Genomic DNA, 16,348 nt, shown 5'->3' on the forward strand with positions numbered 1-16,348 from the left:
GAGAACGTAGTCCTTCCTCTTCAGGGTCTGGGGACCTGCTGCTGCCCAGTCTGTCACTCGTCCCCTTTGTCTGCCTGCCACCCTCTCGGTCCCCTCACTTCCTTGTCTGTCTGATGTCCTGTTTCATGTCCTCTCTGTCCTCCACGCAGACGAAATTTGGCTCTGGTTTCCTTGCCCCATCAGTCATTGTGGAAAGTTGATTGCACATATCTGAGCACAGGCCCCATTCTGGGTCTCAGTAGATACAGGCTTTAACAGAATCAAGGCACAGTCCCTAGCCTTGAGGGGCTTACAGTCTAGTGAACGAGAGGGAGGTTACCTTCATAATCATTCGTACATGGGTGAAGTTACCACTGATGGGTAATAAACAGGAAGGAAGCCTATGTTATGGCAGCCTTCAGTAGGGGATTGAGCCAGGGAAGTCTCACGTCTCCTTTGCCATAGGAATACTGGGCTGAAATCCACAGGATTTAACTGGGCAAAAAGGGGTGGGAGAAACCAAGGAAGCAGCCTGTGTAAATATTCAGTGATGGGGCGGAATAGACATACGTTCGGGTCTGAAAGGGCCGCCAGGAGGCTAAGGAGCAGAAGCAGGAGGAGGTACTTGGTACCAAAGGAGTGGGGCGGGGGGGTGGGGGGGGGGCAGGAGCCTAGTTACATACCCAGTCTTTGTCCTGTGATACTTGGGTAGCCCTGAAGAGTTCTGATGGGGAGGGAACTCCGTGGAAATCTGGTTATTCTTCAAATCAAGCCTCTAAACTTCTAGAGCAATAACACATTTGTATAATGTGTAAGGCCATAAACACAAAGTACATTTGCATTACTTTTGTAACATGAAAGAGTGGAGGAAACCTGTAGATGAATTAACTTGTATTTGCAGTATGTGATTTGTGGGCACTGTCTCCTTACATTTTTTACAGACTAAGACCCCAGCAGTAGGGAATAGTCAGTTAACTTGACTTTATCTTCTTCTAGGAATAGTATTAGCCCCAAGTGAGCCTTAAAAAACAAACAAACAAAAAGAGGAATTATCAAATGCATTTGGAGTATAGACATTTTTTATAAGATACACCTCGGGATTGACCTTCTTTTTCTCATTGTGCCCATTTCCTAATTCTGAAATGAGATGTTGTCTTAAGATCCAGAAATGCAGTCGGTCCCATTTTCTTGATTTGCATAGTGAGTGTTTATAGGGATTGACTCTGCTTCATCTCCTCCGGTTCACACCTCACTCCTCTCGGCCTTATAGTCTTTGCTTCTGTCCAGGCTTCCTCCGCCAAAGCACTCCCCACCTCCAGGATGCTTTGAGCCACTTTCTCTCCTGACTTGGCATTTTCACTGGAATAGAAACACTTGTCTAATTTTTATTCTCTGGCTGTTACTGAAAAAGGAGTCCCTGATACATTTTTTTAAAGTAAGCTCTACGCCCAGTGTGGGGCTTGAACTCACAACCCCAAGATCAAGAGTCTCACGCTCTACTGACTGAGCCCGTCAGGCACCCCTCTGGTACATTTTTATGGCATAAGTGCTTTATCCCTTTTAATATTTAAAATCTAAATAGCCCAAAGAGGGATTTTTCTGTTTGAGTTGGTAAGAGCCCCGATAAATAAGCTGTTACAATGGCACAAAGCATGAGTCCCTAACACCTGTTTGTTTCTACTGTTTGCCATTCACTTACATACCAGGTGGCACAGCTAACACTCCTTCTTTCTCCTGGTGGAAGTAACAGCACCACATTCTCATATATTTGGAGCCTGGATTCTATTCTAGCAAAAGAAAAAAGGTCACACTCCTATGATTTTTAGCTTATCAAATGGTGAGCAGCCTTTAACTATGCTAATGGTCCAGATTGTTGCTTTGTTTTGTTTGTTTTAAATTGGGAATGGTGTTTTTGGATATATGACAGAGAAACAGTTATTGATGAGATTCCTCAGTTTTTGTATTTTTTTGGTCTGTAGACACATTCCTTAACTCAGCGGAGGGCTGTCCAGGGTAGAAGAAAACGATTTGATGTGTTATTAGCCGAGCACAAAAACAAAACCAGGGAAAAGGAATCGATTCGCCATCCGGACTCTCAGCAACCAACGCAGCCTCTCAGGGACCCGCAGCCCGCCCCTCCTAGACCTTCACAGGAGCCACACCAAAACTCTCACGGAGTGATTCCTTCTGAATCAAAGCCTTTCGTAGCTAGTAAACCTAAACCTCACACCCCCAGTCTTCCAAGGTAAGCCAAATCCTCCAGCGCTCTCCCTTCTTCAGAGAACAGACTTGCAGACGCTACAAAGCCCCAGTGTAGTCATGATGTCGAGGAGTGTGCATCAGGCTCACTCTAAGAAGATGAGAGATTTCTCTGATTGGGTTTTAATTTAAGGAAAAAAAATTGTTGAGTTCATCAGTAAGTTTCAACCAGGGCTCTTCTCGGCCAAATGCAAGCAGCAGAATGAAGCGAGAATGATCATCTCCACCCCCTGCTCACTTCAGGGGTCTCTTAACCCCATTGAGCAGGGCTGAGACTTGGGTCTTGACTGCAGGTTAGTGCCTGGAATATCTCACATGGCTTTGGCAGCAGATTCCCATTCGCTTGTCTCACTTCTTGCAAAACACAGCCATGGAAGTCCTTGCTGGGGATGGGCATTCAGCCTGAGTTTTTACAGCATCCATTTATCAACCTGTTTTTTCATTCATTCATTCGAGACCTGGGCCTAACCTTATATTAGGCGTTTTAGCCATTTCGTAAGTGATGGATCTCAGAGTGTTTCACGAGAACTTAATGTACGTTCCTCGGAGACAGTGAAGGTGGACTTGAATCTATGTGTGTTTGTGCTTGTAGATTTAACGAAGTTGAAGTAAAGCACTTTGTCCCCAGTTTCTAGAGGGAAGGGAAAGAGAAAGGTATAGAGAGTGAGGGCGTGCCCTGTCGGACACCGGCAGCAAGGGCTTCTGCTTAGGAACGTGCCAAGCCCTGGCTGCTGTGCCCAACCTTCCCCCCTTGTGCCTTTTCCTTGACATGGTCGCATCGGGGTAGAAGTGGCTGCCCACGGAAACCCACGTGTGTAGTCGAGCCACTCCCAACACTGGCCCTCTGGTCTGTGAGTAGCGTGGTGGGGGAGCAGTGGGAGGCGGCGCCCCAGAACGTGGCCAAGCCCAGGCTCCCATTCCGTGGCAAGTCCTTTCTCTGGCCATCTTCTCGTTGAAATTTTTCCATCTATAAAAAAGTAAGCTTAATTCTAGAATCACCAGGCATTCATATATGTAGGAAACCGACAGTACTGCCCCTGAGTTGTAGGCCGTAGATTTTCCACATCACGTGGTCATGCTGCCTCTTCCTTTTATCACCTCCTGTCCCTCTCAGGGTTATAGAGCACATTGCCAGTAACCTCATTTATTGCCTCAGTAACCCAAGTCCAGGTGAAATTTGAAGAGGAATCAAAGAAAGACTTCTCTTAAGTTCCACTTCTATTTCCTGTTCTTTGGGGAGAATAGGAAGAGGCCCCGGGCCATTCGATCAGCTATAGAAAGGAGAACCATTTACAAGTTACCTTTGGGTAGATCTGGCAGACAGCTTCATGTGACGTCGTGCGGTTCAGGAGAGTGGATTCTTTGCTCCCCGGCCACCTGATCAGCGTCTGTTGCCCCCAGTGCTAGTGGGGGACCCCAGGACTCCCTAGGTGGTCTCAGACACGTTGTTGTATCTGGGTTAAGGCGGCTGATTCCCAGATGTGTGATCTGATCGGTGCTGCACTTTCTACTCACCAAGGCCTCCAGGCTGCCCTGCTCAGCAAGGTGGGAGTGCCCCCATTGACCCTCCTCCAGTCCATGAATCTCCACACCCTCCCCTGCCTGCCACTGAGCCAGCTTCTCGGTTATCCAGTGAGGAGGGAGAAGGCGATGACAAAGAAGAGTCTGTTGAAAAACTGGACTGTCATTATTCAGGTCATCATCCTCAGCCAGCATCTGTAAGTTCCACATGTACCCCCGTGTTGACCCTCCCCACGCAGCAGGGACAGGGCACTGCAGGGGGGCGTGCCAGGGGCCTTGGCATGCCCATACGTGTGGGAGACGTGGTCAAGGTGTGAGAGCAGCTCAGAACAGGGCGCCCCAGAGGCGGCATGCACTCTCTCCTGGGACACCTCTTCTCCCTTTCTCTTCCATGAAACGCAGGGCTAGGCATCTTCACTCTCATGCTTCACAGCCTACGATACTCAGAGTAAGCTCTTTGATGGTTAGCTCCTTTCTTGAAGGAGAGAGAACCCTCACCACCTGTGCTCCTGTCAGAGTGAGCAAGCACGTGCGGTTGTGCTCTCTCTTGCAGTTTTGCACATTCGGGAGCCGGCAGATTGGAAGAGGCTATTACGTGTTTGACTCCAGGTGGAACCGGCTTCGCTGCGCCCTCAACCTCATGGTGGAGAAGCATCTGAACGCGCAGCTGTGGAAGTGAGTGCCTGTCCCACCACCTCTGGAGTGCGGAGAGGGGACCGACTTTACCCGGTGGTGCATCCTCTCTGTTTCTTATGGGACTGATTTGATAATGATGATGATGATGATGATGATTTAATAAGCTTATCTAAAAATTTATTTTCCAGCGAGTAGGGGGAGGGGCAGAGGGGGAGGGGAGAGAATCTCAAGCAGACTCCCCACTGAGCCCGGAGCCCGACGCGGGGCCTGATCCCACGACCCTAAGACCATGACCTGAGCCGAAATCAAGAGTCAGACACTCAACTGACTGAGCCACCCAGGCGCCACAAGATAAGCTTATCTAAAATGAAAACGTGGCCTTTGACTGTCCCTGAGAAGGTCCCTTATCATTCATTCATTCACTCTTTCAGCAAATAGGTCTTGCTCTGGGTGCTGTGGTTCCAGGCAGAGGGACTCCCACATGTCAGGGGAAACACAAAAACCACTAAGCAGAAAATCAGGAGAAGTTATAGCTTGTCAGAAGTGAGATCATGGAAGCAGCAAGAATCACTGACACTTACTGAGAGCTTACTGTATGCCAGACAACTTAGATTTAATTTTCACAATATGCCGTCTTGGGGGACCTTGATTATCCCTCTTTTACCTAGTGAAACCAAAAAGCAAGGTCACACAGCAAGTTGGTGAGTAGGGCCAGGATTTGGATCCAGAGGCAGTTTGGTTCCTAACAGAGAGCTGCGATGGGAAAACAAGAAGCCAGAGGGATTCAGGGAAGGCCTTGCTGAAGAGGCGTCCTTGAGCTAAGATGGATGGATGAGAAAGAACGGCCATGGGGTGGTGGGGTAGAGTGGGCTCTAGGCAGAAAGAACCGTATGTGTCAAGGTCTTGAGTCAGAAAAGATCGTGGCTTGTTTGAGAAAAAACAAGAAAGCGAGCATGCTCTAAGATGAAACTCAAGAAGCTGGCAGGGGCCAGATGACCCTGGGGAGCTGCCGAAGGTTTCAGGAAGAGGAGCCATGTTCTCTGGTTTACAGCATGAGATAAGACAGTCATCTTGTGAGCCACAATGTGTGCTAGTGTTTCCTACATGGGATTTTAAGTGGAAGAAGAGTTTCATGGCCAAAAGGCTCAGCTTTTTCTGAAGTGAAATCGTTTTCATTATTGCGGGACTTCTCAGAGCCTTTAAGGGGGCACACTGTTCATTGTAACTCTCAAAGCAGGGGAGATCATGTATAATGTGGAATATCTCCCAAGTTCTTTTGACCTGGGAACCTCTTTTAGGGGAGCATCTTAGGGAACTAATGTTGGGTGGAACCTACTTTGGGAAACCTTGAGTTTTGCTAAAGGAAGGGGGCTGTCCAGTCATCCACATGTCATTCCATATTCTCCATTTGGGCATCATTTACTAGTGCCTTCCTGAGTGGACTCTGCCAGTACATCCATTTGCCTTACTGCCTTGGTTTCCTCATAAAGTCAGAGGAAGCTGGTCAGAGGCCTCAGATAGTCCACAGTCTGAACTAGCTTCATGATCATTAATAGGACTTGGATTTATTCTCTTAGAAAATCAGACCCAGAGCAATGCTGCTCTGCTTTTCTAGTTCACATTTCTTCCTGGTCTTTTATTAGATAAGAGACTCCTCTTCCCTCTTTATGAAGGAACTTGGTCTTTGCTTAGAAAAATGAGTCCGGACACTGGTTTGTTGGGATTCTGGGGGTCTCTCCACATCAGAAAACCCCCAAATAGGTGAAATCTCAGCTGCTTATTTCTTCAGATGATCTGTTAGGACTTGAAGAGTTCATTGAGCTCCCCAAGCTGTGGATTTAGTGTCCTTCTAAGAGTTTAGCAGGGTCCTCAGAAGGACTTATTCCCATTATACTGATAAGTGGGTTATGGCCAGCAGTTGGGGTGAATATGGTTTCGGTTCATAGTGGCTGCTGTGGGGAGGTTTTTGTCTTTGTGCCATGACCTCTTGAAGATGCAGAATCATGAAGTTGTCTCCACAGTCTCTTTTTTCTGTCAGAGGCCGACTGCCTCATCAACCACTTGATCCCAGCAAGGAGGAAATCATGCCTTTCTGTTAACATGAACTTTGGTTTTAAAAAAGCCAGTACAACAGAGAGACGTTTTGCTCAGTGGTGAGCTGGCACACAGGCCTGGGGCAGACAGGAGCTCAGAGAGAGGTGCCGGGAGTGAGGCCAGGCAACGCAGGCGAGCTTCTCAGGCAGAAGATTCGCTGGAAGGAGCTCAGTGCTTCTCAGTTCAGGAACAGTCCTCAGGTGGCATCTTTGACTTACTCAAGGAAACTCCCAGAGTGGTCCAGGTCCCATCCTACTGGCTCAGCCAAAAGTCTTCCCTTCCAGGAGGTCTTCCACTTTCAGTGGCAGCCTTCTCAGTCCTTTCCCTGTAGTTACTTGTTATGGTTAATTTGGGGATAAGTGGAAATGGGATTTGAGTATGTCAGTGAAATAAGTCATCTTCAGTGTATGGAGTCTGAACACTGGGGAAATTAGACCAGAATTTCCTCTGGAGCGTGGCCATGACCCCAAAGGCCAGTTCTGAGCTCCTGTGATTTCTTTCAACTGCTTGTCTGCTGTTGATTGGGGACCTCTATTCCACACATCCTAAGGAAGGGATGGGATCCTTAGCAAAGGGTTTTTCTTTGGCGGCGGGTAGGCGTTGGGGGGAGTAGAGTGGTGGGCAATGGTACTTAATTTTTTAGATTGGTAATAAATTCACTGGGGTAAAAAAAAAAAAGAAGAATGAATGTAAAGAGGTATACAGTTCAGAGTTTTAGTCTCCCTGACCCCCACATTCCTATTTCCCACCCCACCCCTCCACGGACAGAAGCATTTTTATTAATTGCTTGTATATCTTTACAGAGTTCACTTATACAGACATAAGTCAGTACGACTACATATTCTTTGTCTTGTTTTTATACGAAAGGTAATGAATGACTTAAAAGAGCTTTTTTTTTTTACCAGGAACCAGTATGTTGTGCAGAGAGATCCACATCTCTCCCTGTCTGGAAGCTTTTCCTTTTTCCAGGATTTAGTTCCAGCAGCCTGGTCTTTAGGCTTCGTCTCCCTAAGCCCCCTGGTGGCCGCGAGGGGCCACTGCACCCAGTGAGCAGGAGCGGTGCTACACCCCTCCCTTCAGAGCAGGGCTTCCCAGAGGTGCCAGTGCCCACAGATTGCCTGGGGATCTTGTTGAGATGCAGATTCTGATGCAGTAGGTCGGGGTGGGGTGCAGGGACTCTTCATTTCTCATAAGCCTTTCAGATAACGTCCGTATCTGTCCTCTGTGATAAGCATGGGGATAGAGCCCCGCTTCTCAGTTTTTGCTTCATTTTGGAATCTCCCAGAGATTGAGAAACTTCTCATGTCTGGACCCTGCCCTACAGGGATTTGGGTGTGGTCAGTCTGGATGCACTGGCCTCTGGGGCCAGACGACACTCCTGAATGGGGTGGTTACAGCTGGTACAAATACAGTCAGTAGTTGCTTTTATTAAAAGCTATAGGCCTTACAAAGCATCTGGAAAGCACTTTAGCAGCAGTTGAGGACACCTCTCATTTGGAAGATGAGGAGTTGGGAGCCCCAGCTGGTGCAGTGACTGGATCCGCCAGAGCTGCCCCACAAAGTCAGGAGCGGTCCGGTCTGGACACTTGCCTTCCATTCAGGCTGTTTTCTGTGTTGTCACCTGGGTGTTAATTCTGCCACAGGGGTTTTTGAAATTTTGATGCTGTCATATTTTAAAATCAGAGCAAAAACAAAAGGGGACCTCCCTGGTTTGCCATTTGAATGACTCATCTTCAGATAGGTACCTAGCCCAGACATTATTAACAGAATACCTTTTCCCAATACTGTGATTGGAAGCCCCGGGAGTTGTGATTCAAGCCTGTAGGTAGCACCTAGCAGTTGCTATTAAATCGCTGTGCCCTTCCTTTTTTCACATTTATTCATGAATTCCCTCAACATTTGCCTGCCTTCTGTATTCCTGGCACTGTGCTGGGCACTGGGCTACAGTTATAAATACGCTGTGGACTGCTCTGTCTGTAGGGAAGTTAGACCGTGATCGGCAGTCACACATGGAAACTCCTTTGCATGCCCCCAAGTCTGGGAACAGGCAGTGTGAGTCTGTGGAGGAGCAAGCAAGTCCGGATGATCAGGACAGATTTTGTAAGAAAGTTATGATGGTCTGAAACTGAGGGGTGAGCAGAATATGGGGTCAGAGTGTTGTAGGCGGCAGATAGACAGTGCCTCACGTCCAGGCCTGTTTTGCGATGTAAGCAAGGTCGGTGGGTGGAATCTGGGAACCGGGAGGCGCAGGGGTCGGGGGGGAGAGATGGGAGGAGGCAGTGTGAGGCTGGGGACCGGCAGGGAGTGAGGCACGCATGCTTTACAGGCCATTATTCAGAGAGCCCGAGGAAGGCATGAAGGAATTTGAAGGAGAGAAGTGGCAGGAAGGACGGGCTGTGCATTTCAGATGGATCCCTCTGACAGGTGTGTGCTGCTCAGTGCCAGAGGTGAAGAGCACGTCCATCTGAAAGCTCCCGTGAGTGGCTGTGGTGATGGTTACTCACTGTCCTCTCTCTTTGCAGGAAAATTCCCCCGGTGCCCAGCGCCACACCCCCCGTCTCCACACGTGTTCCTCATCGGACGAACTCGGTGCCGACAGCACAATGTGGGGTCGGCTGTCTGGCCACAGCCACTGTGTCGACATCCCCTGTCCTGCTCTCGGCCACCTGCATCTCCCCAAACAGCAGATCGGTACCAGCTCATGGAACCACACTAAATGCACAGCCCGCCGCCTCTGGGGCAATGGATCCTGTGTGCAGTATGCAATCCAGACAAGTGTCCTCTTCATCCTCGTCCCCCTCCACCCCCTCTGGCCTTTCCTCAGTGCCCTCCTCCCCGATGTCCAGGAAACCTCAGAAGTTGAAATCCAGCAAGTCTTTAAGGCCCAAGGAGCCTTCTGGTAACAGCACTAACTGTCACAATGCCAGTAGCGGTACCAGCGGCGGCTCAGGAAAGAAACGCAAAAACAGCTCCCCGCTGTTAGTTCACTCTTCCTCCTCCTCCTCCTCCTCCTCCGCTTCTTCTCATTCCATGGAGTCTTTTCGCAAGAACTGTGTGGCGCACTCTGGGCCTCCCTACCCCTCCACGGTAACATCTTCCCATGGCGTGGGCCTCAACTGTGTGGTAAATAAGGCGAACTCCGCGAGTGTCCGGCACGACCAGTCAGGGAGGGGCCCCCCGGGGGGGAGCCCCGCTGAGTCCATCAAGAGGATGAGTGTGATGGTGAACAGCAGTGACTCCACGCTTTCTCTCGGCCCGTTCATTCACCAGTCGAGCGAGCTGCCCGTCAGCTGCCACGGCGGTTGCTCACACGCTCACACCCCCCTGGACAGACTGCTAGGAAAGAAGAGGAAGTGCTCGCCCGGCTCCGGCAGCGCCGGCAACAGCGGCGGCAAACCCACGAAGGTTGCCAGATTGCCAGCCGCCAACAACGTGCACATGAAGCACGCGGGCGCCAGCCCGGGGCCCCCAGGACTGACGAACAGTTCCCTCCCTCATCAGGTAGGAAAGGGACTGTGAGCCCGCTGGGGAGGCCCACTTCCTCCCCCTCGAGCTCTTCGGCCAGCCCGGAGATCGGTGTGCTGGGGTTGGTTGGTTTGCCTGTAAACACGTGTCCAGCTTCGTGGTCTCTTTTCAAAAAGGAAGAGCTTGTGGCCATGTGAAGGTAAAACAGCGTTTCTCTGCCAGAATTTCCTAGGACTTGGAAGATGCTCCTGGGTCAGGAAACCACGAAGTGCACTTTAGTAGCTAGGGCCGCAGAAGCCATCCCGCGTGACGACAGGGGGCCCGCCGCAGCTAGGGGGTACGGGCCCCAGGGGCGCGCGCGTCCTGGGACACCGTTCGGGGAGGATGCAGGCCGTGCGTGCCTGGGGACTGGTTCTCTCGTTTGTTCCTCTGAAGAAAGCTGGCCTGTAAGCACACTGATCTAGAAAAGGATGGGTTAAATTTTTGAAAGAAAGACCTTTTAATAATTTTCCCACCAAAGGACTTCAGATTTTCCGGTTAACTCTCTCCTTATCTTTTCTCCCAGTTTTCCAGGGAGGCAGGGAAGCAGCAGTAAGTGTGGGTAGAGACAAAGACTAAAATCTCATTTAAGTGAAGAAATGTGAATGCAGGCCCATCTGTAGAGCGGTGGCTAACTGGGTGTCAGATTCATAATGACCCGTGACTCTTTGTCTTGCGCTCTCTGGTCCCCGCTCTTCCCTTCCCCCCCGGTTCCCGTCGTCCCCTCACCCTCTTCTCCTGGAGCTCCTTCCTCCAGCCTCCTTTGCTCTAAGTGCCTGTTCATCTCTCCTCTTGTTACTTCACTCATCAGCGTGTCTCCTCTCCTTGCCTGCGCTCGGGGATGTCAGCAGCACCCCTCAGAGCCCTGAGGTACGGTGCAAAGCTGTTCTGTTCTGTTGGCTTCCTCCTCTGCAGAATTTAACCGAACTGGCAGGTTAGGATTGTTCAGAAAATACCAGGAAGTTTCTTACAGCAATAGAGTTCCCTTCACTATCTGTGTGAATGAATACCCACTGCCAAAGGTGTGGGGAAAAGATTTATCCGTGAATTTAAGTAGCAACTGTTTAAATTCTTCTCTTTGAGCCTCAGGTCTATAGAGGCTGTTTATATGTTGCTTGGCTGTTTGAGCAAGGGGTCCCTGGACGTGTGAAAATGAGCTTTTACCACTTGATTTGTAGTTATTCATTATAGTTTATCAGCATAAAAATTCAGTGCAAATACTGCAGGAAGTGGTTTAGCCAGCCATCCTTTAAAAACTTCCTTCTGAGGGTAGTTTCTGTGAACCTGAGGGAGGGGTGTTCCCTTGTGTTGCAATGCCCCACACGTTCTTTTACTGCGTGCACCTGTCTTCCCACAGACAGCGCTGCCAGCCCTCAGTGCCCACAAGTCACAGAAAGGAGGGGAGGAGGCTGGTGGGCGCAGCGGAGATTAACAGTGCTTGTGGAAAACGAGGGAGTGGAAGCCCATCTACACAGAGCAGGTGCTCCCAGAAACCTGTCACCCATTTCAAAGAAAGTGCAGATCTGGACTTGGCATGAGAAATTTGGCCATGTTTAAAAGTTATGTAGTGTGTTGTTTTGAAATCTCGTACAGCCCACACATCTCCTGACCACGTCTGGCTCATGAGCTGCCAGTTTGCACTTCTGATGCCCACCATTGGGGAGGGCCCTGTCCCACTAGGACAAACAGTCTGAGTTTGGGTTCTTAAAATTAGTTTCAACTTAAGTGTGGATTTGGTAGATTTCCCCCGTGTGGTAGAAAACTTCATTATGCTGCGTAAATCTTAAGGGGGGCGCATGGCTAGAGATTGGATGATCGGTGAACCCCCAAAAAAGTGTTGGGTATTTTTAGTGTCTGTGCTCATTTATCTGCAGGAGGGATCCTATAGCTTTCATCAGAATCTCAAAGGTATCCATGACTCCAAAATGCTGTAGAGATTGCTACTCTTAGAAGAGTAGGAACCTCACCTCCCTGTATCTTGGGGAGCTGATTTTAAGATTTAATTAATTTATTTTTTAGGTTGGTGGGGTGGAGCAGAGGGAGAGAGAGAATCTCAAGCAGACTCCATGCCGAGGGTTAAGCTCGACACAGAGCTCGATCCCATGACCCCGAGATCACCACCTGAGCCAAAACCAAGAGTCGGACGCTTAACCGACTCTGCCACCTGGCCGCCACTTGTGGAGCTGATTTTAAAACAGAAAACTGAACTGGTTGAAGACCCCTAAACCAGGGAGTGTGGGTGTGGTGGGCTGTACTGGGAAGCCTGGCAGATGGGGCTTGGCAGCTTCCCCCATCCGCCCTGCAGTCTGCTTGTGGCCTCTCCCGGCCAGGACTTCAGCAGCTCACTGTGGGTCACTAGGGGCCTGAGTTCCCCCACCCCAGGCACGGGCACTTGGGTGTGAGTTCTCACACCTGCGTGTGCTACCCCATACGACCTTGTTCAGTTCTCAGCTGACAACCTGGAAGACCTTCAAGGAAATGAAATCAGTAAATAAAACCAGAAGGCAAACATGAGAGCCTTTTCTCTAAGCTAGAAACCTGGCCTTCATCTCTTCTAGACGGTTTTCTAAAAGTCAGTGGTTTAGAATGATTGTGCCCAAGGCAGGCAGTTGAAAGCTAAGGCCGGGGCGTCACCCAGCCGCCGGAGAGCGCGGAGCGGTGTGTGGCCTTCGGGATGCTCTGTTGGGCGTCAGGGCGGTGCCGCGTACAGCTGCTTACTTACCTTTTCATTGTTTCCCTACCCCCTCTTTTTTGAAAGCCAAAGGCACGTCCCTGACAGCTGAAAATAGCGCGGGGAGGAATAATCTGGACACTTCTGACGACAAGTTACACCTCCACTCAGCACTATGGACTCCACGATGCCTTTGAGTCTGTTTTCCCAACCTCCTGTGGGCCTCGAGGGTAGAAATCTGCCGGGCTGTTGTTGTAACGAGGATTTCCCTGAAGCTGTGTCTAGCAGTGAGTACTTGTAACGGACACTGGATCCAGTTCAGCCACCGGATTGCTTCTGTCAGTGTTAACGTGGGCTGGACTGCTTGCTACCAATCTGTGAGAAGTTGTCGCTTTGTTTTTTTAACTTGCAGTAAATCATGGAGCCACTCTTTGAGTAGATTGGCGGGGCGAAAGAATGTCTTGGCAAGAGCATTACTGTAGACTTTTCTCCCTTCTTCCCCCTTCCCGTCCCAGTTCTTTTTTTACACTGTCTTCTGTAGGTCACCCTCCAGCAGTTAGGTCCCCCATCTGGAGACGCCTTCCAGAGGAGAGCAGAGCTGCGCCCTGAGCAACCCTCCGGAGAAGGCATGTGCTGTTAGGTTTTTATAGCAATGTTCCGGGAATGGAATATGGACGTTAGCACGAGGCATCATGACAAAATAGCCTGTATTTTCCCCCAGCTTTTTGCAAGTAATTTGGGGTAAGAAGCTGTCAAAAGTTTCTAACTTACAAACTGGTTTAAAGCCATCGACGCCCAGAGAGCAAGTATACCACATTGTAGAGGCTTACTTTTCAAGGTACTTTTCATTCTATGTGATTTTTTTTTTTTTAAGAAAATGCAAATGCAAACTAGTTTTGATAATGGAAAGCCAAATTTTGGTTGGGGACGGGGGTGGGGGGGTAGATAAAATCACTATGGGGGAAATGTTTTTCCAAGATTTCCAAAGAGGTGGAATTTTTTATCCTTTAAGTTTTCATGTTATACAATAAGGCAGATTGGGTTGGTTGCCCTGCCCAGTCTCCTGTTTTTAAAAAAAAAAAATGCCTTTGTAAAGTGAAATTACTAGAATGCAGCAGAAACTGTCATTCACGAAGTCATTAATATATGTAAATGTTTCCAGGGCACTGTGTGCATTACCCTCAGTCTCGGTGGTTGCTGTCCTGGGACTCTGTGTCAATTTCTGCTTTGAGCACTCCCTGTCTGGTGCGTGTCTGCTCTCCCTTCCTCTCCACAGGTTCACTGGGATGCCGTTGGGTCCCCCGGCATCCAGGGAGGGGAGCAGGCAAATGTGTACACATACCCAGGCAAAGATGACGTGATGCATACACTTGCCCGACAGACCCTCCTTTCTGGGGATTAATACCAGCCATCTTCCAGAGAGAGTTCTGGAGTCCCTCGGGGTTATTTATTTATTTATTTATTATTTTTTTGAGTACCCCATCCCAAAAGAAAGAGCTTCCTGTGTTAAAACGTCAGTCAGTGCTTGAGAAGGTATCATTGCATTGGGGGGATGAGCTGGGGCACTTGCACTGGTGATTCCACGATCACAGCTCCTGAAACAAGAACCCAGGCACTTTTGCTTAGAAGAACACACAGAGTTGCCGATCACCACAGGGTACATTTCCCCGGGCTCTGATCGCTGCTCCGGGCAGGGCCTGGACAGAGCCAGGCAGTGCATCCTTTCTTTCCCTACAATTCTTGGGTTACAAACGTCAGTTTCAGGGAATTTCAAGTCAACAACAAGTAGAATGAGTAAATACTTGGTTACCAGCCTAATAATGTGAATTGCTACAGAATTATTCTTATTATGTAAGACAACAAAAGCTATATGCAGATACTTTAGCTATAAATTGATGTAAAATACTGATTTTTTTTTTAAAGGAAGGGGAAAAGAGTATCTTGTTCACTTATTATGCAATCAGTAAATATTTTTAAAAAATGATACTATAGGAGAGCTTAGTAAGGAGAGCGCATGGAAGGGCCAGTTTGGTGTAGTTAGGAGAAATCAGTCTGGTTGTTCCATCCCAGTGGAGGGAGAGAACGGAAGTAAGAGGGAATCAGAACGTACTTAAGTTGATTCCTTGGTGACAAGTGCAATGGGGCTATGGGTAGAATTTATTTTCAGAGCCAAGGGGACTTGATGGATATAAATAAAGTTGCTTTTAGCGATGGAATTTATAGACAGATCATGTTGTTCCAAAAGATGTGAATAAGATCCATGATAGCAAGTTGATTCAGAATTATGTAGATATTTAGATAAGCGAGTGTTGATCATTTGATTTCTTAGACTGAGGTTTTAAATGAATTTCATTATGTCTCCCGGTAGTACACAGATCATCGGGATTAGGAAATTAGCCATTTTGGATTCTGCCTGCCACAAACAGACCTATTCTAAACAGTGCTATTAAATTTTAGACTGTTCAAATATTTTATTTTCTCCTACAACTACTTTTTATTATAATGAACAATTAAGACCATTTAAAACACGGGAGTACAAGTATTTTTTTGAATTAAATTAACTTGCAAAAACCAAATTTGCAGTGGTTGGGTTGTTTCTAGACAGACTTTGGTATCAATTTAAAACCAAGATAATTTTTATATTCTTTCCAATAGAATTTCATGACAACTCCTGCAGTTTTCTTAACCTACAAAAAAAAAAAAAAAAAAGTGCTGCATTGATGAACAAAGAATTCTACAAAACCTACTTTTGTATCTTTATTTTGGAATTTCTTGTTCTATTATAAATATGGAAGTATCCCTATTTCAGAAGACATATTTTGTTAAAAATGAATTGTACATATTTAAATATGTATTTTTGCACAGGTCTTTTTTTCTGATATCCTGTTTTGGTACAATTGAGATCATCTAGTATTTATTTATTAATTAATAAAAGTAAATACCTTTTTATAATTTGAAGTGGTTCACTGCCAAGCCAATAGTTCTAGATCCTGCCTCCTTTACAGTTTAAGGGATGCCTCTGTTCTGTGAAAGTCGTTTTGTCCCTTTAATGTCTCGGGAGCGGATTCATGCCGATCAAGTGGGCATGGCTTCTCTAGTTGCCTGATTTCCCGATAGACTACACGTAACGAAGTGACACACTGCTTTTCTTTTGTTCGTGTTTTATGTGTGAGTGCGCGTGCGTGCCTGTGCGTTTGTATGTACACACTCTGAGCACGTGTGTGTGTTCATGTGTGATGTGGTTTAAAACTAACGGGAAAAACTGAAAGTGCCTGAACCTAGTTTTAAGCTTCGACAGATTCTTTAAAAAGACTTGAATGTTCAGTTCAACTTTTGGAGTTTGCTTTTTCCACCTAAATATTGTTTCTAAAATCTTAGGTGAGGAGTTGAAAACCACCAATGCTGGTAATTTTATTAGGTATTTTAAAATTAAGGCCTTTTGGTTCACAGTAATTCAACTGGTGACGGATTGCCTGGTGGCACCAAGGGTTACAAATCTTTTTGGTCAGCCAGTGACTTTCACAATATGTCCGTTTTGTTACTCACTCATGAAATACAGAGTTTAAAATAGAATATTTAAAAGATTTTATATTCCAAAAATATAATACAAAGTACCTCTGAGAACATTGAAAAATGCATAATTTGAAAAATGTAACTTATAAAGGCAGCTGTCTTCCTGCAAGA

At 47.6% G+C, this 16,348-nt stretch overlaps 1 protein-coding gene across 4 annotated transcripts in view; it reads left to right on the forward strand.

Moving 5' to 3' along the window:
- Window positions 1–15,385, forward strand: part of ATXN7 (ataxin 7) — a 136,256-nt gene extending 120,871 nt beyond the window's left edge. For all 4 annotated transcript variants that reach the window (XM_032411687.1, XM_032411688.1, XM_032411689.1 and 1 more), the window contains 5 exons: window positions 1,959–2,224; window positions 3,758–3,956; window positions 4,313–4,434; window positions 9,012–9,990; window positions 12,752–15,385. In XM_032411687.1, coding sequence (XP_032267578.1) covers window positions 1,959–2,224; window positions 3,758–3,956; window positions 4,313–4,434; window positions 9,012–9,990; window positions 12,752–12,769 — 1,584 coding nt within the window. In that variant the 3' untranslated portion in view covers window positions 12,770–15,385. The remainder of the gene's footprint in view (window positions 1–1,958; window positions 2,225–3,757; window positions 3,957–4,312; window positions 4,435–9,011; window positions 9,991–12,751) is intronic.
- The last annotated feature ends 963 nt before the right edge of the window (window positions 15,386–16,348 follow it).

This window comes from Phoca vitulina, unplaced genomic scaffold (genome assembly GCF_004348235.1).
Source record: "Phoca vitulina isolate PV1807 unplaced genomic scaffold, GSC_HSeal_1.0 scaffold13, whole genome shotgun sequence".
NCBI classification, from domain to species: Eukaryota; Metazoa; Chordata; class Mammalia; order Carnivora; family Phocidae; genus Phoca; species Phoca vitulina.